We start from the raw sequence: 27,914 nt of genomic DNA, 5'->3' as shown, positions 1-27,914 counted from the left end.
AGTAGTGAGTGTACAGCTTGTATTAAAGCCTACATTTGCTGTCCCCTTAAAACAACTCAACACACAGCCATTAATGTCTAAAACGCTGGCAACAAAAGTGAGTACACCCCTAAGTGAAAATGTCCAAATTGGGCCCAAAGTGTCAATATTTTCTGTGGCCACCATTATTTTCCAGCACTGCTTTAACCCTGCCGGATCTTACCCCAAAACAATGGGAGTATGCAAAAAATAAGACAGCTGTGCAGGCTTATAAAGCTGAGGCTTTATAGTGATTGGATGAGATGCCTAATAGAATGAATCCCACGATCTTCCTGCTAGAACACCGCTTAAGCTTACATTGACAGGGCTAGGTTTTGTCACCATATGCAAATACTTATAAGACTTATACAAGACATTTAAGTACATACCTCTTCAAAATAACCACTACATAAAATGTTGCTCCAATTTTGTGTATTTATTCACTGATTTAATCACCTTGAACAAAAAATTTTATAATGAAAAGTTGTGATAAAAAAACATATTTCAATTCATAAGCGTACATACCCCTTACATAATATGCAAGATGTTTATCATTTCAAGAAATAAAAAAGATTGTTTTTAATATAGTATTGTCCTGATTAAACTATTAGACAAAACATACATTTACATATATTCCGCAAGACCACCATTACAAATGGCTAAAAACATGCACTGACGCTCGAGGAGGAAACACAATATTAAGAAACAAGGGTATGCCACATTATGTGAAATATAATTAGTGTAAATTCTGTTATTATTTTGTCTTATGGAATATACTTAAATATCTGTTTTGTAATAAATTAAAAACACTTGTATGACCTTCATTTTTGTAATGTTTGTGGACTCATTAGAAAAGGCATACAGTATAGTATATAAAGTTAAGCATAGTAAATTGCAATTTTTTTAAATATTGCGTGTTAGATCAAAATGTCTCAAAATCAACCTTTTAATCTTATGTAAATATTATTTCTGATGCTACCCATACAACGCATTTCAAAATCACTCACAAAAATATATTATTTAAAGTGGTTATGACACTCTTTCACAACTAACAATGTTATTTCAGTTAAAAGTAGTATTGATTAAATGATTAGAAAACAAGGCAGACCCAATAGCACCACACGGTTACTGGTTTATCATGTAGCCTTTAATACTGTGATATGGCAGTATGATGTGTCAAATCTCTATTATCTATACTGTTAAATCAGACAGTGTCATTGATCCATACACCCAAAATCCAGGATATAGAGGATGGGTGAATGTGGTCTGGACTCTGTGGATGAGGGTCATTGTGTCAGAGACACTATAGAAGCACAGAGTTCCTGCACTGTGATCCACATACACTCCTATTCTACAGGTGCTGCACACTACAGGAAGATCAGTGTGTTTGTTATTGTGACTGAATGAACATCTGGAGGATGAGCAGGACAAACTCCAGGACTGATCATTATACCCAAAGCCACACTCATCACCCTCTCCCTTCCTGCTGATGCTCTTATATGACACTGATATAAACACACTCCCAGTCCAATCAATCTCCCAGTAACAGGCTCCACACACACTCTCTCTACACAACACTTGAAGATAACTATCAAATCTGTCTGGATGATCAGGATACTGCTGGATTCTGCCAATGTAAGTAGCCGCTCTGTTTCCCTCAGACAGACTGAGACATTTATTCACCGTGTTTGGATCCAGAGTGAACTGATGGGAATCTGATGGAGACAAAACACATTCAAATAAGCAACTATTTTTAATCTTTAAGAATAAAGATTGGCTTGACCTATTAGAGCTGTGACAGGATGGTTAGTGCATTTATTCTTGTAAAGAGCCCTTCTCTCTGCCTACTTTCATATTGAAGGTAAAAAGCCCCAAAATAAAATAAAGACCCCCCCCCCCCCTTCAGTGTATTAATTAATGTTTCATATATCAAGTAGTGCACTTCAACACGATCACACAGGAAGTCGGCATGTTGTTTTCAAGAGTTCTGGTACCACATTATGCTGACACACCAACAAGCACAATCTCCTTTCAGACCTTTTTGCTTTGGCTGCAGTGTGTTTTTCTTCCCCAGTGGTGAGATCACATTTAAAACCTATGTTCAGAACCTGCGTTGAAACCAGAAAGTAATCGTGTTCACATAATCTGTGAAAACTGCGATTCGGAGGTTGCGTTTCTCCCTTTAATATTTCCACTTCCTGCCTCCTCCGCCTCCTCCTCCTCCTCCACGCATGACCTTACCAACGAGCTTACGCCATCCCTCTCATGAGCGTGCGTCACAGAGATATACGGAAGGGAACACTTGTAGTTAAAAAGTATAGAAGTATTGTCTTTGGGTTCAGAAGAACTTTATTTGTCGACTGGAGTCATGTGGATTATTTTGATGCAACCTAAATATGCATTTTGGACCATCAAAAAAAAATTGGTACATTCACTTGAATTGTTTAAAGGAGGGGGCCTGAAATTAAATCCTAAAAATCTTAAATTCTGTTTTGATGAAGAAACTAACTCATATACAGTGCATCCGGAAAGTGTTCACAGCGCTTCACTTTTTCCACATTTTATGTTACAGCCTTATTCCAAAATTGATTAAATTCATTATTTTACTCAAAATTCTACAAACAATGCCCCATAATGACAACATGAAAGTAGTTTGTTTGAAATCTTTGCAAATTTATAAAAAAATTAAAAAATAACATGTGCATAAGTATTCACAGCCTTTGCTCAATACTTTGTTGAAGCACCTTTGGCATCAATTACAGCCTCAAGTCTTTTTGTGTATGATGCTACAAGCTTGGCACACCTATTTTTGGGCAGTTTCTCCCATTCTTCTTTGCAGGACCTCTCAGGCTCCATCAGGTTGGATGGGGAGCGTCGGTGCACAGCCATTTTCAGATCTCTCCAGAGATGTTCAATCGGATTCAAGTTTGAGCTCTGGCTGGGCCACTCAAGGACATTCACGGAGTTGTCCAGTAGCCACCCCTTTGTTATCTTGTCTGTGTGCTTAGAGTCGTTGTCCTGTTGGAAGATGAACCTTCGCCCCAGTCTGAGGTCCAGAGTGCTCTGGAGCAGGTTTTCATCAAGGATGTCTCTGCATATTGCTGCATTCATCTTTCCCTCTATCTTGACTAGTCTCCCAGTTCCAGCCACTGAAAAACATCCCAACAGCATGATGCTGCCACCACCATGCTTCACTCTAGAGATGGTATTGGCCAGGTGATGAGCGGTGCCTGGTTTCCTCCAGACATGATGCTTGCCATTCAGGCCAAAGAGATCAATCTTTGTTTCATCAGACCAGATAATTTTATTTCTCATGGTCTGAGAGTCCTTCAGGTGCCTTTTGGCAAACTCCAGGCAGGTTGTCATGTGCCGTTTACTGAGGAGTGGCTTCCGTCTAGCCACTCTACCATACAGGCCTGATTGGTGGAGTGCTGCAGAGATGGTTGTTCTTCTGGAAGTTTCTCCTCTCTCCACAGAGAAATGCTGGAGCTCTGTCAGTGACCATCGGGTTCTTGGAAGCTCTAGGAAGAGTCCCCCCCCAAACTTCTTCCATTTACGGAATATGGAGGCCACTGTGCTCATTGGGACCTTCAATGTTGCAGACATTTTTCTGTACCCTTACCCAGATCTGTGCCTCGATACAATTCTGTCTCGGAGGTCTACAGACAATTCCTTGGACTTCATGGCTCGGTTTGTGTTCTGACGTGCACTGTTAACTGTGGGACATTATATAGACAGGTGTGTGTCTTTCCAAATCATGTCAATCAACTGAATTTACCACAGGTGGACTCCAAAAGTTGTATAAATATCTCAAGGATGATCAGTGGAAACAAGATGTGCCTATGGTCAATTTTGAGTGTCATGGCAAAGGCTGTGAATACTTATGTACATGTGATTTTTTAAAAAAACAATTTTTTATAAAATTGCAAAGATTTCAAACAAACTTTTTTCAAGTTGTCATTATGGGGTATTGTTTGTAGAATTTTTAGGAAAATAATGAATATAACTTGTTTTGGAATAAGGCTGTAACATAACAAAATGTGAAAAAATTGAAGCGCTGTGAATACTTTCCGGATGCACTGTACATCTCGTTTTTGGGTGAACTATTACTTTAAGCTAAAGGGAGTCACACATCGGATACATATGGTGGATGACATGACAACTGTTTTCAATGAAGGTACACACACCGCCGCCACCACTCAGCATCTGTTGGCCGCGCCCAGCTGCAACTTTCAATTTAATTCAACTCAAATCATTATCAAAGGAGTTAGATTATTTACTTTAGCATTCTTCATTCTTGAACAAGAGGAAAACCTTGGTAACTTTTGTGTGTGCTGTCTGCAACCTGATCCGCATTGACATGCCACATGTTTGATACCTGTGTTGTGTCCTAGCTATGACGCTCGTCCGTTGTTCGTTACAAAAGGCATCTCCACTGTTCTGTCAGGATGCAGGACTCACCTCGTAAAATTAGAACTGTCCAGCTAGACTTTTCCTTGCAAACTTTACTGCACGTATCTAGCTGTCTCGCTTCACTGCTTCGCTTCCTGAACATCAGACTCATGTCCTCTAAACTATTTTGAGGTGTGTCTGAAGTCTTAGGTCTTTTGCTTCATATTAGATAGCGTTCCATTGTGATCGGTGTTGATGATCAACTTCAAATGATCGCTAAAGCATGCCTTTTCTTGAGTACGAACATAGACTAATTGACAAACATAATCAAGACCACAGGGTTTGTTTTCAACATATAAACTCACATTTGAGTCTTTTTATGTTTTTCATGATTTATTTTCAACATTTTAGTGAAAGTGAACATCTTCAGAAGGGGGGGGTGGGTCCTTCTGATGGGGTCATAGAATGAAAAACTACCAATTAATAGGCATGTGGTAACCGTGAGTTCCCAATTCATTTTGGGATAGAGAGAAAGGCAACAGGCAGCTAAACGGAAGCATGTCCGCCTGTTTGCCGCACACATTGTGATAAATAAAATGTTTATATTTCCGTGGCTGCTGTGTGCTATTTACCAATCACAGTTGACTGTAATCAACTGGTTAGTTCTTTTCAGTTCTTTTTACATTCTGAAATTGCTCCCTATTCTCTGTAGCATTCACAATAAAAATAATTACACAGAAAGCCGAACTAGGCAGCATCCATCCATCTATCTGTCCATTTTATCTTATGTAGGTTCGTGGGGTGAACTAGGCAGCATAAACTTTCTTTATTTCAAAGTGAGATATCTTTCCCTTCAATCTTGCATGCTCTGCTTCATGTCAGTTGTAAGAAGGATTGTGTAATATGACACAGTCACATTGGGTATAAATAAAGTTATGCTAATCGATTCTTAAATTACGTAATCGATGCATCGAATTTCTTTAATAGATAAATGCACCGCGATGCAACATCATTTTTGCACCCTAATATTCATGTGTGTATATACCTGTTCAGAATCTGGCAGAAATATTGCATGACAACTTATTCTGCGCACATAAGTACGTTTGCAATTATTTGTGAATGAGACCCAACTTATTTCACATTAGGGGTTAAAAGATATCAGAAGTCATGGATGTTTTGATTCTCACTTTATATCTGTTAGCAGCCTGATTGTGTTTTACAACAGAATGCATTTTAACTGTCCATTTTACAGAAGTCTCTCATTATAAGTAATTAATGTGAACACTGATCATGTTTTCTTTTACTTTCAAAAGTTAAATGTTCTAGATGAAGTTCCTTTACTCACTTTGTATTTTGTGTTTGTTTAGTTACTTACACAGTAGAAACTCCTCTCTGGTCTTAGGAACAATGTTGATGTGTGTGACTGGAAATCAACAGACATAAAATGTGTAAATCTCGTAAGAAGAGAAACTTTTTTTCTACATTCCTTAAACATTTCTAATATGCTCCATGATTAAATGATGCATGACCTATTTCTGAATCGCCAGAACTTTACCAGATATCTTTTTTATCTCCTTTTGGCAGAAATCTTCCAGTTGTACGCTCAGCTGACACACAGATTCTCTCATGCCATCAAATGAGCAAAGGAAACTGGCAGTGGTATTGTCTGAAGATTCAGGAGGTGCAGAGAGTGTCTGAAAATTCTACAGGAAAAAAACAGAAACAAATTAAAGAAACAGAAAACAAAACAAAACCAATAATGTATGCTTGATGAGCGCCTAAAGGGGTGGGGCTCAAACATCATTGCCCGTCAGAAGATTGGCATTATTGTCGTAAAGGTTTCAATTAGGTCGTTGAGAAAAGTACTTTCCCCATAACAATGTTGCGTGGACTGAATTGAAAGGGAATAGCAGTTTCTTGCACTGTTTTCCAGCAGTGGCGCTCCCCAACTGCAGAATCTACAGCCCCATGGCAAAAGAAAACATATCTTCCCGAGTTGTGAATGGAAAGTACGTCTTTCAAATGAGTTTGTCCTCACGGGCAGAACACAACAACATCCAGCATGTGTATTTCAATTCACAAACAAGTGAATCTTATGAACCGATTCTTTTTATGAATCAAAACAGCCAGCGCATCCAGTGTGGTGGAAAATTACTTATCGTAAATGGTCTACACTTATATAGAGCTTTTTTTTTTAAGCTTAGCAGTTTTCAAAGTGCTTTACACTCCACCCATTCACACACACACTCACGACAGCAGAGCTGCATGCAAGGCGCTAGCCTGCCATTGGGAGCAACTTGGGATTCAGTGTCTTGCCCAAGGACACTTTGGCATGTGGAGTCATGTGGGCCAGGAATCGAACCACCAACCCTGCGATTAGTGGCCCCACTTTAAATAAATTGTTCAAAAAGACTAATTGACTAATGACAAATTTTCCTTCTACTTTAGCCATATTTAAAGATACATATTTGCAACAACATTTTTTTGTAATATTATTTTATAAAAAAATCATTAAAACATCACATTTCTCAGTGAATAATCAGAGTATTGCCAAGTAGCATGTAAACGAGATTATAGCATTCAATAGCATTCAGAGATGATATTCTTCACACCACAATTGTACAGAGTGGTTATCTGAGTTACTTTAGGCTTTGTCAGTTCAAACCAGTCTGGCCATTCTCCAGAATTAGATTTATTGCCAAGTATGCTTACACATACAAGGAATTTGTCTCTGTGACAGGAGCTTCCAGTGCACAACAATACAAATACAGCAGCAAGACATAGATAATAATACAAAATAATAAAACGTAATTATACACATACATACATAAACACAGAATCCCACATACACATACATAGTTCAATTCTAATACAAATCTGTTATCTTTTATGTATAGTGCAAAATACAAATCTGTTCTGTACAGTGCTAATTGTATTTTTTTATTTATTTACTTTTTCAGAGGAATGAAATGGCAGAAGAGAAGAGGTAGATGTGTTGGATACATATAAAAAAGACTAAACTGTGTATTGCACATAACTATTGCTCAATTAGGCAGATTTAACTGTTCATGAGATGGATAGCCTGAGGGACAAAACTGTTCCTGTGCCTGATGGTTCTGGTGCTCAGAGCTCTGTAGTGTCAGTCAGAAGGCAACAGTTCAACTAGGTAGTGGGCAGGGTGAGTGAGGTGCAGAGTGATTTTTCCAGCCTTTTTCCTCACTCTGAAAGTGTATAGTTCTTAAAGGGGGTCAGGGGGCAACCAATAATCCTCTCAGCAGACCAAACTGTCCTTTGTAGTCTTCTGATGTCTGATTTCATAGCTGAACCAAACCAGACAGTTACTGAAGTGCAGAGGACAGACTCAATGACTGCTGAGTAGAACTGTATCAGCAGCACCTGTGGCAGGTTCCTCAGCTGGCAAAGGAAGTACATCCTCTGCTAGGCCTTTTTCACAATGGAGTCAATGTGTGTCTCCCACTTCAGATCCTGTGAGATGGTAGTGCCCAGGAACCTGAGTGACTCCACTGCTGCCACAGTGCTGTTTAGAATTGTGAGGGGGGTCAGTGTTGGGGTGTTCCTCCTGAAGTCCACAATCATCTCCACCATTTTGAGCGTGTTCAGCTCAAGGTTGTCTTGACTGCTCCAGACAGCCAGCTGTTCGGCCTTCCTTCTGTATGCAGACTCATCATCATCTCGGATGAGGCCGATGACAGTGGTGTCGTCTGCAAACTTCAGGAGCTTGACAGAGAGTTGGTGTAATTTGTTCTGTAGTATAGCTGGGAGGATGGTGTTGAAAGCCGAACTGAAGTCCAAAGAATCCTGGCATATGTCCCTGGTGAGTCCAGATGTTGCAGGATATGATGCAATTCCATGTTGACTACATCATCCAAAGACCTCTTTGCTCGATAAGCAAATTGAAGGGGATCTAGAAAGGGTCCAGAGATGTTCTTCAGGTTCTTCAGATGTTCTTCAGGTCCAACACCAGTCTCTCAAATGACTTAATGACCACAGATGTCAGTGCGACAGGTCTGCAATCATTAAGTCCTGTGATTTTTGGTTTCTTTGGGACAGGGATAAAAATTGAGCATAAGAAGCAGCATGGGACTTCACACTGCTCCAGTGATCTATTGAAGATCTGTGTGAAGATGGGGGCCAGTTGGTTAGCACAGGATCGAAGACATGCTGGTGAGACGCCATCTGGTCCTGAAGCCTTCCTTGTCTTTTGTTTCAGAAAAAAACACATCATCTTCACAGATCTTAAGTGCAGGTTGAGTAGCAGGAGGGAGGAGGAGCAGGGTTGCAGGAGGAGTTGATGTTTGTATGAAGTCAAGTGGTTTTTATTGTCGTTTCAACCATATACAGTTAGTACAGTACACAGTGAAACGAGACATTTACATTTATGCATTTGGCAGATGCTTTTATCCAAAGCGACTTACAGTGCACTTATAACAAGGACAATCCCCCCGGAGCAACCTGGAGTTAAGTGCCTTGCTCAAGGACACAATGGTGGTGGCTGTGGGGATCGAACCAGCGACCTTCTGATTAACAGTTATGTGCTTTAGTCCACTACGCCACCACCACTCCAACGTTCACACCAACGAGACAACGTTCCTCCAGGACCATGGTGCTACATAAAAGAACATAGGACAAACCCAGAACCACATGAGACTACACAGACTAAATAACATACCTATATAAAGTGCACGTGCAAGCGTGTGCAAAAAGTACGGGACAGTACAATAAATTACTAACAATGAACAGGACAATAGACACAGTAAGGGACAGTGCAGCGCCGACCAGTACACAGTAGTGCAAAAAGATGACAGTTTCTAAAAATGCCATATGTAAACATAACATACTATAAGATAGTGTTCTATGCACATAGCAGTTATTGAGGTAGCAGCCAGTTATAAAGTGACAAAATTAAAGTGCAACTCAGGACGTGTGTGTCAAACCAGTCCCTGAGTATTGAGGAGTCTGATGGCTTGGGAGAAGAAGCTGTTACACAGTCTGGCCGTGAGGACCCGAATGCTTCAGTACCTCTTGCCAGACCTCTTGAGGGGTGTGTGGGGTCGTCCACAACAGCTGTCCTCACTATCCTCTGCAGGGCTTTGCGGTCCAAAACGGTGCAAACCAGGCAGTGATGCAGCTGCTCAGGATGCTCTCAGTAGTCCCTCTATACAATTTTGTGAGGATGGGGTTGGGAGATGTGCTTTCCTCAGCCTTCGAAGAAAGTAGAGACGCTGCTGGGCTTTCTTGGTAATAGAGCCCGTGTTGAGGGACCAGGTGAGGTTCTCCGCCAGGTGAACACCAAGGAATTTGGTGCGCTTGACAATCTCCACAGAGGAGCCATTGATATTCAGTGGAGAGTGGTCACTCTGTGCTCTCCTAAAGTCAACAACCATCTCTTTTGTTTTCTCAACATTCAGAGACAGGTCGTTGGCTCTACACCAGTCCGTTAGCCGCTGCACCGCCTCTCTGTATGCTGAATCGTCGTTCTTGCTGATGAGACCCACCACGGTCGTGTAATCGGCGAACTTGATGATGTGATTCGAGCTGTGCATTGCTGCACAGTCGTGAGTCAGCAGAGTGAACAGCAGTGGACTGAGCACACAGCCCTGGGGGGCCCCAGTGCTCAGTGTGGTGGTGGTGGAGATGCTGTTCCCGATTCGCACTGACTGAGGTCTCCCAGTATAGACTCTACGTAGAGTTTTCCTCACATCAGCAGTGGTAAGACAGAGCACCTGGTTGATGGGAGGAGGGGTGGTCTTCCTCGCCACCACGTCGTTCTACACTTCAAACATAGCGTAGAAGTCATTCAGCGCATCTGGAAGGGAGGCATCTTTGTCACAGGCAACTGATGTTGTCCTGTAGTTGGTGATGGCCTGGATGCCCTGCCACATGCGCCACGTGTCACCGCTGTCCTGGAAGTGACTGTGGATTGTGCGTGTGGGTGTGTGAGCGCTTTGCCTCTCTGATGGCCGGGACAGTTTGGCCCTCACTGTTCTTAGGCCTGCCTTGTCACCTGCTCTGAAGGCGCAGTCTCGGGTCCTCAGCAGCGCGCACACCTCCACAGTCATTATAGTATATTTTTCAATATTCTAGTATGTTTCTTATATATCAAAATACTTATATGAGTTTCCTGGCCTTTGTGTGACCCAGGAGAGAGCATATGAGGTTACTAAAAGTGTTGATGCTGCAGAGGCCACAAAGAGCACCCAGCTGTAACAAAATAATGAGACTAAGGACCTTGAAGATAGACTAAAGCCAAGTTTCTACCAGTAAAAAGATATCAAAAGGCTCTGTGAGATAATGGTGGCAAATAGTATCCATTGGTTACAAAAATAACAAAGGGGCACAGAAATGAGGTAATGCCAGATAACAAACTGTATAGAAGAGGAGGTTTTGGACTAAGACAGTCAGAACGGACAGCTGGCCGGTCTCATGTTTGTTGGTGTTCAATAAACTACAACTTTGGCATCTGGAACTCAAGACTCCGAGAGTTTTCTTACAACTTAGAGAGTTTCATCGCGATATTCCACGACATATCTTTGGCGACCAACTCGTGGGGCTGGCATTGAGGTCAAGGGGCAGAGGTCGCTGGTGGGACGGCTTGCACGGATCGCACAGAAACACCGGCGCCAGAAACTGAGGTAAGCATCTTTGCTTAAGGTGTTTTTGTGTGATCTGTGGTAGCGAGTCCCGGTAAGTGGCTTCCCTAAGACTTTTGCCAGTCCGGACATAGAATAATTTGAACTAATTGGCTAAAATAGAGGCGAGTTCCAGATTTCAAAAATAGGGGGTGGGATTGTTTAAAGAGAGTTTAAGAAAGTTTATTTGAAGAAGGTAGAAAAAGCCTGGGGGTGAGTCGAGAAGCGTACGCGTGAAAATTCCCGGTTAGGTGCATTTATTCAAGGTTTTGCCAGAAGAGTGGCTGAAAATCCTGTACAGGTGAAAATCCTAACACGGGTGGAGAAGTGAAATTCGCATAAAATTCCTCCAGGTGTTAGATTTAGTTATTTATTGAAGTGTTTGACGGAACCCGGACTGTGTAGAAAACGGGAAATGTTGAACTATGTGCATGTTTGAGATAATGAATAATGTGCATGACTAACTATGTTGTTGGTGCATGTGTGCTTACGGTACTAAATGCGCTGTTCTTGTGTTTATTCAAATGCATGATTGCAGTGTTGATGATGTATTGTGTGCAGAGGCAGAATAATACAGAGAATCAGGTGCACAAAGGAAATGCTAAATGAGAGCAAAAGTGGAAAATGAATTGAAACAGTGAATTGAATAAAACAATTGTTGAAAAAGTATAAAGACGCAAAATGGCACCTGCTTCTCTGATAACTCCCTGCCTTGCTCTCACTCACTGGTCAGCTGAACGGACAGCTCTGTGAGTGAGGGGAAGGGGAGATTCAGAAGAGAAAAAATAGAATAATTGGGAAAAAGATAAAGAAAAGGCAAAAAGTTTTCCATTACAGTGAACAAGAATAAGAGAAAGTATAAGTTAAGAAAATAAAGAGGATAACAAAAAGAGTAAAAAGAAATAAATAAAAGATAATAAATAAATATAAGGGGAAGAGATAAGAAATAAAAATAAGTATAATAAATATATAAATAAGTATTAGTAGTAATAAATATTTTGTTTATTTAGTTGGATGTTATCCAGAAGTATAGTTGATAAGACTCGGATAAATGAGCACAGTTGTTGATTTTTTCATTCTCTCTCTCTTACAGTACGCTGGAGACTGAGTGCTGGGAAAGAGAGAAGGGAGGGGCTGCTAGAGTGAGAATAGGGAGCTGTAAAGGGAGGGCTTTGAGCAGGCACAGAGAAACAGAACAATACTTTTTTTTTCCTTGTCTCAGTTTTCCTCCTGAAGCAGAAATAATAATGTGGAAATAAGATGTTACTGAATTTGAGAGGAGACTAACTGAGAGGAGAAAAGAAATCGAATTAAAAAGATTAATAATAGAAACACAGGGAATTCGTGATCATTTCTGGAGTTATGAACAAATCAAATACAGTCAAAAATGTTAAGGTGATTTTTAATAGGAGAGTAAAGGAGAATTAGCACCAATGTAGAAATTGTCTTGAACAGAGACCCAAAATGGATGTGACCTCTGTGGGTGGAAGTACATGAGTTTTAATATAAAAAGAATTAACAGATATAGCAATAAACCACTGTAAATAATGAGTGTTTTTTATGGAAATAAAGGAGAGGGATAAAAAGAGGAGAGCAAAAGGAGGGGCAGAAGTAATAGGTTTGTTTTAGTATAATATTTTTTGAGAGCTCTGTGTTTATAAAGGCCTTGTGTTTGTAAAAAGTGTGAAAGGTTCTGTGTTTGTGAGAGTATCTGTGTTTTAAAGTATGGGAAGTATGACTGAAGTGTGATTGCGTATGGAAGTGTATGTTATATGAGCCCTATAAATATCCATCCAGATAGAGAGGTTGATCCTTTGCTGCATAACTAATGAGGAGTATGTATGAAATTTACATAAAAGAAAATCTATATAGACTATTTTCATCAATATAAGAGGCAGAAGAGATCTGATGATTAAAAACAAAGAGGGCACTTAATAAATATTATGATTGTAGAATTAAAACCAATGATAAAAATTATATTTGTATGTCTGTGTAAGTGTGTGTGTGTGTGTGTGTGTGTGTGTGTGTGTGTGTATAAGGATAAATATAATACAGTATAAACAAACAAATAGCTTTAAAACAAAAATGTGCATGAAATCAAAAAGTTAACCCTTAGCGGACTGGACAATGTTTATTCTTGGGCTGTTCTTTTCATGCCATGAATGAAGTCTGATGTAAGATTAACTAAACTGAGCAGGAGCAGCTGTTGAATGGACATGTGTCAGATCATAACTCCTTTTATATCAAAGTGATGAGTAAGAATATTTAGATTATAAAAAAGTGATAACTTTAAAGTGATTGAATTGCATTTGGGAAATCACATTATCTGGACAAACAATAAAGCTTTGAATCTAGTGTATTGCGCTAAACTAAAGTCAAATAAGTAATTGTATTTTAAACCAAGGTTGTATTTAAGATAAGTGTTGTTATATTAAAGCAAATGGCAAAAGAGGACCAAAGATATGATAAAATAAGAAAATTATATTTTGTATCTTATGCAGTTAAACCTTAAATGTGAAAACTTCACATTCATGTGTCTGTTTTATGTTCTGTCTGGTCCAGTTTATGAGAGAATACTATTTTAACATTATTAAATTAAACACAAGAAAGTTGTTTTTGAATTTTCTATGATTTTAAAAATGTCTGGAGAACAATTTAAATGTGAGTGCAGTGCTATCGGTGTAAACTTGATCAACCAACAAAAGATAGGCAGAGATTTTTTATTTTTGTTAGGGACTGTCTGATGAAGGCATTGAGGATAGCTTTGAGGGGAAACAGGCCTCTCTTGATGTCTTCAGACAGACATTAGAAAAAGATAGAAAGCAGATAGATAGCTATTTTATTTTTATATTATTTATTTTTGTTTGGTATACACAGAATAGGTCTTGGTTGATCGTGGGTACACTGAGAAGCTGCATTTGAGACTAAAATTAAAGGAAAATAAATTTAAGAATGATTTGGATCATTTAAAAATTAGTCTTTGGGGCAGGTGAAGCCCATAGAGAAAGGTTAAGATTAAATTGAACATCATAACGTCCTCATATATGAATGTTAATAAGTTCATATTCATGTGTCTATTCTGTGTTTCATTTGTTATTATTATGTGTGTTGTTTCACTAACTCATTCTGGAACTAGTTTCTCACCATTGCAGACGGCTGAGAAAGATGATTTTATAGAAGTTACTAATGCTGCAGGAGGAAATCAGGACACAAAGAAGACTGAAAATGATGTGACTGATCTGATTGATCTTCCTGCGCTCATTACTGCTGGTAATCATTATTGATTTGCCATTTATAATGTGGATTAAAATTTCTCTGGAAAAGTTGATTTCAGTCTATACGATCACTTTATGATTTTCCAGAATGCCATCAATGGGGTTCAATGCCCGTGTCTAAATTGTTCTGAGGGTCTAAATTTAAATCCAGCAGCTAACCACTGATTTATTGATTTGAAGAGTAAATATTACAAACATGTGGCAAAGTTATAGAGTTACCTATTGGATGGGTTACTCCCCCAAATTTTCCAGAGAGTACCCTCATAATAAAGAAAAAAAAAAAAAAAAGGAGCTTAGTGTGTGCTATAAAGTGCTGATTGAGTGTCTGTTTCTATTACTACTATTTTAGTTTGCCATAGTTAATACATGAAAGTGTAATTTTAGAGGTATAATAGTGATAACTGTTAAAAGATGATGAAACATTTGGATAAAAAATAAATAAATAAATAAATAATGTAATGAGTCATGAGAAATTAAAAGTAAGTAGTGTATCTTACTGAGCAATTATTTCAAAACACAAGAAAAGAGATTTGTTTTTAGATATGTTTGTCTTTAAGACTTTATTATGTTTAATCTTTTACTTTTCTGTTAGTTTAAAAACTTGATTTATATTATTTTATTAGATAGAATGGAAGTTCCTTCACCTGAGAAAGTAGTAATAATAAATTATTACTTAACAATAAAAAGGGATTATAATATATTAATAATAAAATAGGTGTTGTAAATGTAAAGCTCTGCATAAACAGAAGGCTAAACATAAGTTGTATTGATTATATAGAGAATGTCGAAAAAGACATTGTGTTCTGTTTTATTAAAGATTAGAAGGTTATTTGTATGTTGTTTGAATGGACAGAAGAAAGTAAGATGAGAGTAGTTTTTGATGAGAGTAGTTTTTGTTTTTAAATGGTGTGAGATGAGAAAGTTTGAAAGCAGTTAATATAATCAGTTATTATAAATATCACTATTTTTACTGTTGAAGAATAAATTAAATGTATTATTGTGAAACAGTGTAATGCCCCACTCCTCACTCTCAGTCTAAAATTGATAAGTGTCTGCTTGAAACAGAAACACAAGAGCAGAATTTGAAGAAATATTCATAAGTGTTTTATTTCATTTTATTTTGGTTTGATTTTATTTTTATATGTAAAATGATGTGCCTTGACACTAATGTTAGATAGAGTGATATGAAGGAGTTCAAACAGCTCTCCTCATCAATGATTAAAGATTTTATATATTAAGAGGGCAATCTAAAGTTAAGGGTTTATACTGAAAACAACAGATTAAGTTGAAAATTCATCTGAAAGAATAAATGTAGGTTCAAAAACTATCTAGAGACTATTACTGAATTGAGGTGATGTTTTTAATTACGCTTCCTAGAAGCTTGAGAGGCTTTGTTCTGATGTTAGTCCCCACCATGATACATAGTTTTGTGTAACATTTGCTAAAGTAGCAGAAATAAAATCTGAATGGAAATTAATGATTTATAAATTAGTTCAATTTTAGCATATTTTACTTTTACTTTGGACAATTTTAATAGATTGATGAATTTTTAATAATGCTTTTTTGAATTTAACCATGTTTTGAATTGTCTCCATATTTAAGCATTTGTAGATGTTCCATTGGCTGTGTCGGTTCTCTGGTGATACTCCCTGAAAAAGAAAATATCTGTTTACTGATACCAAATTATTACAGATTGAGGACTGAGCAGTATCAAGACCAGGGGCAAGAGGTGACGACCCAATGACGGTTAAGACTTGACAATGGCGTCACCGCCCAAGAAGGTTTGAAAGGGTTTTAAGGGGTGGATAAATGCTGCATTTTAATAACCGCTTTACTAAAATAACTTATCACAGTGTTAAATACCAAGCATTCTGTCACTGTGTTGTCAGGGGATCATACCCTGTGTAGAGGATTATTTATAGATTGGTTTTGGGGGTAAAGTTTTGAGAACCGTTGCAGACAAAGGAGTGCTTGACATTTTATAGAAGTATTAAACAAACATGGGGAATGTTTGTATGATAATGAATTTAGACTGGAAGATGATATATTACTTTTACTTATGCTTTAATTGAACTCATATACATTTTAAAAGTAATGAAGAATGGAAAAGATACATGGTGGTGACTAAAGATTAAGATTGCTTGTCTTGTTTGTTTGTAACAATATAAATGGAATTCATTAAGAAATAGGGTGCAGGGTTGGCTACAATTGGTATAATAATTGAAACAACAATTCTTGAGAGGGGAATAATATTATATTGTGTGTTACCACTGATTAAATAATTATGTAAAAACCAGATGAATTACTGATCAATGTAAATGGCCCAATGCAACAGAAAGACCAAACTGGGAGGAAATTGATTCCTCCAATGACATGTTATATATTTGATAATTATTTTATTGATTTAATACTCTGAATTACTCTGATATAGTCTGAAACTATGAAAAACAGCTTAGCTTGCAGGGAAAATTAATTAATGTGATACAGACATTGAGAGTCCTTGGGAAACAGGAGGAAATGAAATGTATGTGATAAGTGAATGAGTAGGGAGTTTTAAGATAAGGAACACCTGTGGTAGTTTACCTCCACTATGGAGAATTATAGCCTTTTTGTGAATTACCCTTTCTGTGAATGACCATGAAAAATGTTGTGTATAGATACTAAAGGGATGATCTAATGTTTTTAATTGGAACAAAGTCAGGCTATGCCCGGCTCCTGCCTGGAGGAGGCAGAGGACCCATGTGTTATTTAGTGCTAGAAATGAGATGCAACAAATGTGTGTGTAGCAAATGACTCTAATAAGGGAAATCATTTAATATATTAACCAAATGAATGCAGAAAGTAATGATTGTTAGTTAATATAAAAAATGTAAACCATATGAGGTGATTACAGTGTGCTTTATGCATATAAAATGAAATAGTCATGCTGTTGCCATCATTGAAGCAAGTTAGGACAGGATGACCCGCTGAAGGAGAGAAGGTGGAAAACAATTGCGGCCTACAATACCAATGAATAAGAAAGACATATTAATATGGATGTTATTACTGACATACTTGGGACAAGTGTTGCCCCCAATGACGGGGCCTACCAGAGAAACGTCCCAAGAAGGACCAGGATCCCCAGATGAACAATTCTATGAAAGCATACTGCAGAATGGGGTCCCTACAATCAGCCTTGGAGATCTTGGTTGGCCTTTCCAATGAAGCTGACCTGAAACTAAATAATCCAGAAAGTGAATTCAGAAAGTACAGAGCACTTGACGGACTGTATTGAAGAAACTATGAATATGGACTTCCCAACGATGAATACGAGGCAAGATTCAGACAAAGAAGAGCAGCAAGCACAAAACTAAGAACCCGAGGAAGAAGAAGATCAGCAGGAACCGGCTACAGAATCTGAGGAAAGAGAAGAGGAAGTAGAAGGACAAGCGAAAGTAGAGGAAGAGCACGCTGCAGCAGAAAAAGGGATTGAAGTGCCGCAGTAGAGCAGGAAAGCATAGAAAGTGAGATGGAAGTACATGTCACAGAAGAACAGGACCAAGAAGGTGAAGAAGGAGAGAGACAAGAAGAAAGTGATCGTCCTGCTGAAACAGATTCAGAAGCAACTGAAGGAAATGAAACAGGCCAACAAGCGCAGTTGTTCGAGGAAGAGTTGTGGCACATGGAGAAAGAATGGAAGCTCAAGGAGGTATTAGTGTTGATGATGCTGTTACTAACATATTTGGGACAGGTATTGCCTCCTATACAGGGCCTACCGGACAGGCGATCAATTAAGGCCCAGACTGCCCAGGCGAGGGACCATCTCAACGACTATGGTATGATGAATTTCCTACAATTGACATCTCAGACCTTCAATATTATTCCCCCGAATGAGCAGAGTCTAGATAACATAGCACGAGAAATCAGAAAGAAGCGAACGCCTGGATCACTAAACAAAGGTGAACCCGAAAAGCAAAGAATCTGGATAAGCAATTTGGCTAAGCAGAACAAACCGAAGAATCGGCCTCAAAAGACACCTGTCAAAATAATCACCGAAAGACTGAAAAAGCAAATAAATTTAGAAAATGATATGGAACCCATAGAGTCAGCAGGAACAGAGAAACTATTACAATATGTAAATCAAAATGATATACAGCTAAGCAAGCAAAAATGACAAACTGTGTAATGTGCTCACCCACTCCATTGAAAAAAGTGGAGTCCCAAATCAGTATGATTATAAGCATTGCGCTGAGTATTATGCCAAAACATTGTGGTAAAACAGGGAGAACAGTGTTCTGCCCAGCAGAATGTTTGGCATTCTTGGGTCATCCGGAATATGATAAATATTATAAGATGATAGGGTGGGGAGATGAAGGCAGAAAATTAGACAAATACGTGTGGATAATGAGAAAAAAGAAAGCACATTATCATATAAAATAAATCGTCAACTGGAGTATGAATGCTTTAACAAAACTAAAGGAAAAACGAATGTAGGACAATTTAAGGGCAATTGTGCAGTAATATGGCATTTAGATGATGAAATGTTTTTTAATAATAATGTGATTAGGTTTAGATTTAGATTGCTGTATATACATACATACCAAATAATACATCCCCAGAAGGAACTTTTACCCAGGCTGATGAGGAAACTGCATGACCTGAGAAAGGAAGTTAAATCTAATGTAGGGAGAGATCAGCGGTTTGGGCAATGGTTTGATGATCTTTTTGGTTCATGGAAGTTGGGGCTAATGAAAATAGGTATAATAGTAGTTATGGGACTGACCCTACTTGCATTATTATTATGTTGTATTATACCCATTCTGAGATCAATTATGACTAGAACGGAGGCTAAGCAAATGGTAACCGTATCAATGATGCCAACGCAAACAAGAGTAGCAACCAGACAATATACCATTGGGCCAGGATTGGATGAACTTGATAAGATTTACTGAGAAGCAATCAAGAAAATAACAATGTAAGGGGAATTTTATTTTTGAACACTTTTCTCATGTTTTTGATAGTAAGGGAGACAGCAAGACTATTGTACTTTCATTTTACATAACAAAATAGGTAGCATCTCAAGAAAGGAGTTAGAGGGTGTTTTGTTTGTTATTTTTGACATATTCCCCTATTATCAATGTAACCAATTACTCATTACTTATTGGTGAAGTATATCTTTAGTACACTGCATCTAACCAAATAGAAGTAGCATTTTTGAAGATTATGGTTCCATATAATGTATATGTGAAGTTATTGCCAAGAGAAGACATATAAGAGCTATATTTGAAGACAGGAGCGACGAGCACCTCAATGCTTGGCTGCAAGAGCAAATAGACTCAACTGGTGGTTTAAAAACCCGCTGTCTGCTCCAGCACACCACCAGATAGCGCTCCAGGCTAACGGCATTGTCTGTGAGTTCCTCTGGCAACGAAGGATAAATATTACTATGTTACTTTTAATAGTGTTTTGTTAAAGCATATATATATATATATATATATATATATATATATATATATATATATATATATCTTCTACTCAATGGATAATCAATTGTACTCTACATCACACAAGGCTTCACATTTGCATGCACATGCTTATTACAAATGAGTTGATTTTTGTCACCCACCCCCAGGCACAGCGCTAGCTAGAGGACTGGGATCTTTTACTCCTTCCTAGTTAAGTGTGGATGGAGAGGTTTGGTCCCAAGTTCTGCAGAGTGCAGCCCCATAAAGATGGCATTGGATAGTGGACTGAGTGGCCTACTTTGGCTACATGATGAAATGGGACAGGCTAGCTTGTGTGACTGCACTCTGGTTTGAGGGAAATAGAGTGTGAGACTTTTTTAAGTCTCAGAGGTGGGAATATATAGTATATTTTTCAATATTCTAGTATGTTTCTTATATATCAAAATACTTATATGAGTTTCCTGGCCTTTGTGTGACCCAGGAGAGAGCATATGAGGTTACTAAAAGTGTTAAGGACCTTGAAGATAGACTAAAGCCAAGTTTCTACCAGTAAAAAGATATCAAAAGGCTCTGTGAGATAATGGTGGCAAATAGTATCCATTGGTTACAAAAATAACAAAGGGGCACAGAAATGAGGTAATGCCAGATAACAAACTGTATAGAAGAGGAGGTTTTGGACTAAGACAGTCAGAACAGACAGCTGGCCGGTCTCATGTTTGTTGGTGTTCAATAAACTACAACTTTGGCATCTGGAACTCAAGACTCCGAGAGTTTTCTTACAACTTAGAGAGATTCATCGCGATATTCCACGACATCATCCACGGCTTCTGGTTGGAGCGTGTGGTGATGTCTTGGAGAAAGTGACATCATCAATGCACTTGCTGATGTAGCTGGTCACTGATGCTGTGTATTCCTCCAAGTTGGTAGAGTCGCCATATGTTGCAGCCTCCATGAACATTTGCCAGTCAGTACACTCAAAACAGTCTTGAAGAACAGAGATGGCTCCTGCTGGCCAGGTTTTCACCTGCTTCTGAAGCGGTTTTGTGTGTCTGACGAGCGGTCTGTATGCTGGAATTAGCATAACAGAGATGTGGTCTGAGTAGCCGAGGTGGGGGCGGGGCTCCGCCCGGTACGCACCTGGGATGTTTGTGTAAACAAGATCAAGCGCGTTTGCCCTTCTCGTTGCAAAGTCCACATACTGATGGAATTTAGGGAGCACTGTCTTGAGATTCGCATGGTTGAAATCTCTGGTGACAATAAACAGTCCATTAGGGTGAGCGTTCTGAGGTTGGCTCATAGCCCCATACATTTCACAGAGCGCTTCCTTAGCGTTAGCGCTGGGGGAAATGTAAACTCCGGTTATGATAACAGTGGTGAATTCCCGTGGTAAATAAAAAGGTCTGCATCTAACAGTCACAAGCTCCACCAGCGATGAGCAGTAGCTAGAGACTAGCATAGAGTTCTTGCACCATTCCGGGTTGATGTAAACACACAAGCCACCACTGTGAGTCTTACCGAACAGAGTTGCATTTCTGTCAGCACGAAACGAGGCGAGCCGTCTAGCTGAATGGCGGCGTCCGGAACTCTGTCGCTGAGCCACGTCTCCATGAAAACAAAGATGCAGCAGTCTCTAAACTCACGTTGCGTAGCCTGCTGGAGTCGGATGTAGTCCAGTTTATTGTCCAGGGAGCAAACATTTGAGAGCAGGATAGATGGGAGAGCCGGCCGGCTAGGGTTTGTTTTTAGCCTTGCATGGACCCCCGCCCTCTTGCCGCGCTTAAGCTTCCTCGCACACCGCTTATGACGTCCTCTCCCCCGGCCACCGGCATCAGGCGACGTCGAGGACTGGAGCCCTGAAGGCCTAGTCTCTGCAGCAAGCCAAGTTCACGTAGTGCCTCCTGCAGGTCATCATGCAGCTTGGTTGTTGCATGAATCCTATATTTGAGCTGGCAATGGTAAACACGAACACCGGTTGCTCCGAGGTCCATGTGCTGCAAAATTTGGGTTATTTAACAAAAATAGCACTATTTTGGATCCGGAGTGGACGCTGCGTGCTACCGCGCCGCTATCTTGGAAGTGAATGTCAGAGCGGGTGTGGGGTGTGGGTTTGGTCCTTTCAAATCTGCAGTATAACACATTTCACCAACAATCATCCATGTGATTATCTTATCAGCCAATCGTGTGACAGCAGTGCAGTGCATAAAATCACGAGGGTACGGGTCAGGAGCTTCAGTTAATGTTCAAATCAACCATCAGCATGGGGAAAAAAAATGTGATCTCAGTGATTTTGACCGTGGCATTATTGTTGGCGCCAGATGGGGTGGTTTGAGTATTACTGTAACTGCTTATCTCCTGGAATTTTCACACACAACAGTCTCTAGAATTTACTTAGAATGGTGCCAAAAACAAAATAACATCCAGTGAGGGGCAGTTCTGTGGACGGAAATGCCTTGTTGATGAGAGAGGTCAACAGAGAATGGCCAGACTGGGTTGAACTGATAAAGTCTACAGTAAATCAGATAACCGCTCTGTACAATTATGGTGAGAGAAATATAATCTCAGAATGCTATTCTGAGATGTGGGTTGGTGCTGTTTTTACAGCATGAGGGGGACCTACACAATATTAGTCAAGTGGTTTTAATGTTGTGGCTGATAGGTGTATCGGTTTCATCTATTTTCTCTTCTTTATTCCTCATGTTCTATGTTTCAAATTGATTTTCGAATATTATAATTACATGCATAACTTCTTTGCATGGTTAGGACAGTGTGGCTAAGAGAGGAAAATGAGCCATTATATATTATTTTAATAAAAGCATGGTATTCCTGTCACAATTGAAATCACTGGTCTGCCTACTTTCTTAACCCTCTTTAACAAACAAGATTGGATATGTAAAAGTTAACCTGGGCCAGAACATTTTCTCACTATTAACACATGCTCCACACTCATATGTGTTTCCAGTGAGAGCTACAGTAGTAAACGTTTTTTCAAGTTATGGTACCTGTAGGAAAAGGATGTGATCATCTGTGTGTGAAAGCTCCTCGAGCTCAGCATCTCTCCTCTTCAGATCAGCAATATCCTGCTTCAGTTGCTCCAAAAGTCCTTCTGCTTGACTCAATGCAGCTTTCTCTTGATCTCTGATCAGCTGTGTTACCTCAGAGCGGCTTCCCTCAATCGAGCGCATCAACTCAGTAAAGATCCTCTCACTGTCCTCCACTGCTGTCTGAGCAGAGCGCTGTTACACACACACATTACAATCACACAGTGAGAGAGCTCCCAACTAAGTCTCAAACTTCTCTTTTGCTCAAAACTCACCTTATGAGACTTCACAGCCTCTATCAGCTCCTCAACATCTTTCTCTCTCTGCTGGATTCTCTGCTGGATTTCTCTCTGTGTCTCCTTCAAGTCACTCTATTGAACAAAGAAATAACAGTACACCTGAGGGACATGACATAAAACTAAATCAAAACTAAATTAAACTGTCTTTGTCTAACAGTGATCCTTATTAAAGCAAGCTTTAGATTTGTATGTAAAATTATAATACAAACTATGTCCTCACATACTATATGAAGGGGACATTTAATACTATATGGCTCAACATGATGGTGAGTAGACTAAATGATGGCAGAATTTTCTAATTTTGGGGTGAACTATCTCTTTAACACATGGCTTATTCAATTCATACCTCTTTCTCTATCCTCTCTGCTGCTGTGGAAACAGTGTCATGGTTTTTATGTTCATCCATTGTACACATCATACAAATGAAGTTCTGGTCAGTACGACAGAAAACCTCCAGAAGCTTCTCATGTTGACGGCAGATAATCTCCTGAAGTCGTCCTGTGGCATCAGTCACTTTGTGTGGTTTATCTGAGCGAAATTCCTCATGACGCTCAAAATGATTTTGACAGTAAGATTCCAGACACACCAGACAAGACTTGACGGCTTTGTGTTTTCGTCCAGTACAGACGTCACACTCCACATCTCCAGGACCAGCGTAACAGTGAGCAGCAGCAGCTTGGAATTTAGTCTTCTTTAGTTTCTCCACCACTTCAGCCAGCATGGTGTTTTTATTTAAAGCAGGTCTAGGAGTGAAGGTCTGTCTGCACTGAGGGCAGCTGTAGACGTCCTTCAGATCATCCTGATTCCAGCAATTTGTAATACAGTTCATACAGTAACTGTGTCCACAGGGAATGGCTACTGGATCCTTCAGAAGATCTAGACATATTGGACAGATGAACTGGTCCTCTGAAAAGCTGGCTTCTGCCATTTCACTGCATTTAGCATAAACACCAATAGAGAAAAAACATACAACAGCTTAAGTTTCAGCTTCCCTCCACCGTATTTCCTGGTTCTTCGTTTGAGAGACGTGTGCAAAACAGAACTGCCTGTAAAATCACAGATAATCAAAATTCCACTAGATGTCAGTGTCATACATACATTTTAATAAATCGAAAACATGTTATTCTTATACTTGTTTGAAAGACAAAAAAAAAAAATTATTGTAAAAAATATGAATGTGTGATGCTTCCAGTTAAAAGTTATTTTGAATAGAATTTGATTAGCCTTATATAGCATTGAATACTGAATTAATAAGATTGACCTAAATACACATATTTACAAAAACAAAGATAAACATATTCACTTACCAAGCCTCACGCACACATTACCCTGATGTGATTTGTGTTGTTACTATCCATTCTTATCCCACTTTTAAATATTGTAAAACATTTATCAATTTTAGATTAATCTAATGAGCTGTTTTTGGAGTCTTTCCTACAATTTACAGCTTTATAACTTCAGTAAAATAAAACACTTTTATAAGTATCTTTTTTTTGTTTCATCATTAAAGGGACATAGATTTTATAAATCAAACGGATCAAACAAAATGACTTTCAAAAACCTCAGATGTGGGCATTGCGGACAATAACAGGGTGTACATTCAGTAGGTTTATGCTTTGTGAATGAAATCTAGTCGACATATTATTAAACTGGTAACATACATGAATTTCCCCGTTATCTTCCCATTACAGTGTGGACAGGGACGTTCACGGAGGGTTGCCTGGTGCACATTTGCACAATTTATTACCACTCACTGTAAACTACACACGCCATACGCAGAAACTATGCTGTTGCGAAGTGTTGTCTCTAATGGACAACGCGTAAGAGATCGAGATACTATTTTTATATTGAACAAGTTATATGATTTTGTAATACATGTGTTATCATGACATCTTAATAAATGTAATAGTGAATGGGATAAAGGGAGTACAGAAGGAGCAGGTGTAAATTTGATTCATTCCAACTAATATTTTATAAACGATAACCTTCAATATTGTTGCAATATACTGCTCCATCCATCCATCCATCCATCCATCCACCGTCAACCGCTTATCCTGTGTACAGGGTCGCGGGGGGCTGCAGCCTATCCCAGCTAACATTGGGCGAAAGGCGAGGGACACCCTGGACAGGTCGCCAGTGCAATATACTGCTCAATATTCATAAATAAGGGTCGCTGTGCAGTCCGCGTGTCGACGGAGTTACAGTCGGGGCACATTTTGTCTGAACAATTATAGCTAGTTTGATGGCTTTAAATTAGCGCTTAAAATTGACATTGCTCTTTCATGCTTTTTCTGACATGAGAAACCAGTAATCATGCCGTAGCAAGGCAATCTGGGTCTCTTTCCTATGAAAAAAATCAGATTTGTTGTGGGGCCCCCTGGACCTCTAGAATCGTTACCACCTTTCACCCCACTAGCTACGGTCCTGACAGTAATAAAAAGAAGCTACACTTTATGCTCATTTAATATCAGTATACACACGTGAGGGACTGAACTGGTAAGCAATAGGGAATGCAGGTAGGTTGAGAAAACAGGGTTTTATTTTATACCAAAAAGTAATACCGTAATACGCGGCCAAAATAACAGAAATAAAACCAAAAAACTCTCTCTCCACCAAGAACAAAGGAAATATATATTGATCAGACAAATTACAAACAAACAGGGGGAATAAAACACTAACACATTCACTACATACACAAGAACAAAAAAAAAAAACCCGGCTAGCCTATTAACTAAAATAAACATTATTTTAACTGCCCAACAATATTCAAATATCAAACTCAAATCTTAATAAATATACAAAGTAACTGAACTGCATAATCCCCACTCCTCCTTGATGAAGTAGGAAGTTGGTACAGCCCAATTAGCACTTTCTGTATTGAACATTGCTGCTTCTGAAGATCCCTCTTTTGAACAGTAGGTGGCGGCATGTTCTCGTGATACCAGTCCGCCATTAAAATAAAAGAAGAAGATTCCTCTTTTGCCCAGTTCTGGCCGGATGACCGCTCCGCAGCAGAAGCAAGGATAATATTATTGGACAATGTTGAAGACACAAAAGTTAACTAAGCAGAATTAAAAAGCAGATCTGCCTTTGATTGGTGAATGCAGTGGCGGTGCTAGGGGGTGGCCGTGGCCACCATGTACCGAAGCCTGGCCACACTCGTAATTGCTCATAATTTAGTTATTTGGAGGTGAAATAATCTCTGTACAAACTTAACATGTGCACACACCAAGGTCGCCAAACCTCTCCATTCCTGGTGTCATTGTATCCACTCATACAAGTTTTATTAAATCTAGCATTTTTGGAAAACAATTACTTTATTTAGCTAAGTGTTTATATCTACCACTACTGGATCTGTTTACATACATTTCTCATTATTCTTATAGAAGCTTAAATTGGTTGTCATAACGAATATTATTCTGGAAACATTTCGATTAGCATTCGGGTTGTATTTTTTTAATACTAAAATGATTTGTTAATAATCATTTTAATTTATTATTATTTAGATTTCTGATGTAAATGTTTTTATTTTATTTTGCAATGTACATGTTTTGTTGAATGTTTATTTTGAATTTGATAGGATTAAATACATGATATTAAGGGCCAATCTCATTTCTCCCCCTTACCCCTCCCCCTTTGTCTGCATCTTCCCCTTGGCCCTCAATATCGAGTGAAGGGGGGTAGGGGTAAGAACGTACTCTAAGAAATGAGACGCCACTTGATTACCGTTTGCGTAATCTTCCCTTGCCGCTAGCAGGCTGCTACGTCAACAGAAGCGACAAGCGCTGACATAAACAAACGAAGATGCCGTCATCACTTCACACTGATTTCAACTAAAAAACATAAATATGAAGTGTCATGTCAAGGATTATCAGATAGCTCAGCTCGACAAATAGCGCATAACTGCTAGCTGGCAGTTAAATAGCGATTCAAAACAAAAACATTACAATTAAAACCGCTTGAACATTTTATTAAAAGTATCATAAAACACGAGTGTCATAATTATAATATCAATTAAACTGCTGAAAATACTTACATTTGTGCGACTCAGTTCGCCGTTCAGCCATGAAAAAAGTTTGATGCCGGTGTTCTGACGATTTGTGCTGCCTTGTCGGAAAATGCTACCGTAGCGCGAATCAATAGCAGAGTCTGACGATTTGTGCTGCCTTGTCGAAAAATGCTACCCAAGCGCGAATCGATCACAGAGAATGTCGATTCATTCTCTAGCTACTGTTTCCATAATGATGTAAATCTCACAATATTAAGACATCGTTATTTCATTTAAAACAGGGTAAGTGTATGGGGAGCATATTTTTATGTTTTAAATGAACCAGCAATTATCACATTTGATATAACAAGTAAAAATGACATTATTGTATATTATATGAAATACAATTATAATAAAATTATAAGTTATGAGTACTGTATACTGTACTGTTTTTATTTTTAAAACTGTGTGAAAAGTAAAAATTATCATAAAATATTCATCTTTGACCTGTCAAAGCACACCTTTCCTAACTGAAACTTTCAGTTATTCTTGTTCAGCTGGCTGACCGTACAAATATTCATATGGTAGTTAGCATTTTTTGACACATGAATATTTACCTTATGTTCACTGTCATTAGAAAAAACAATACTACATAATAATGTCTTCAAGATGTAAGGAGTTGCATATTTTGATAGACCAACGTGCCCTATCAAATAATGCTCCGAGTGCAAATTCACTTTATTTTACATCACTACTCACTCCATATGCACCTTATGAATATGGAGAGTATGTTGAGATATTTTGTAATTA

At 38.8% G+C, this 27,914-nt stretch overlaps 1 protein-coding gene across 1 annotated transcript; it reads right to left on the bottom strand.

Moving 5' to 3' along the window:
- Positions 1-442: 442 nt before the first annotated feature.
- LOC127650141 (tripartite motif-containing protein 16-like) lies at positions 443-27,264 on the bottom strand. The gene is made up of 7 exons (XM_052135348.1): positions 27,153-27,264; positions 23,463-24,162; positions 23,093-23,188; positions 22,779-23,012; positions 5,966-6,113; positions 5,786-5,833; positions 443-1,733 (listed from the first exon to the last, which is right to left on the bottom strand). The coding sequence occupies exons 2-7, from the start codon at positions 24,042-24,044 to the stop codon at positions 1,210-1,212; spliced, it is 1,632 nt and encodes a 543-aa protein (XP_051991308.1). The 5' UTR covers positions 24,045-24,162; positions 27,153-27,264; the 3' UTR covers positions 443-1,209.
- Between the last annotated feature and the right edge of the window lie 650 nt (positions 27,265-27,914).

The sequence above is a fragment of the Xyrauchen texanus genome, chromosome 10 (genome assembly GCF_025860055.1).
Source record: "Xyrauchen texanus isolate HMW12.3.18 chromosome 10, RBS_HiC_50CHRs, whole genome shotgun sequence".
Taxonomy (NCBI): domain Eukaryota; kingdom Metazoa; phylum Chordata; class Actinopteri; order Cypriniformes; family Catostomidae; genus Xyrauchen; species Xyrauchen texanus.
Note: the sequence above shows the minus strand (reverse complement) of the source record. Positions and strands in the feature narration are given on the sequence as shown.

What these genes read in the sequence shown, in the direction of transcription:
- LOC127650141 (XM_052135348.1), bottom strand. Translation starts at nt 24,044, where the DNA reads ATGGCAGAAGCCAGCTTTTCAGAGGACCAGTTCATCTGTCCAATATGT. An exon ending in AGGCTGTGAAGTCTCATAAG is followed by an intron (nt 23,013 to 23,092) that starts GTGAGTTTTGAG and finishes TGTGTGTAACAG; the next exon opens with CGCTCTGCTCAGACAGCAGT. An exon ending in CAGAGAGGAGTTTCTACTGT is followed by an intron (nt 1,734 to 5,785) that starts GTAAGTAACTAA and finishes TGTCTCCATCAG; the next exon opens with ATTCCCATCAGTTCACTCTG.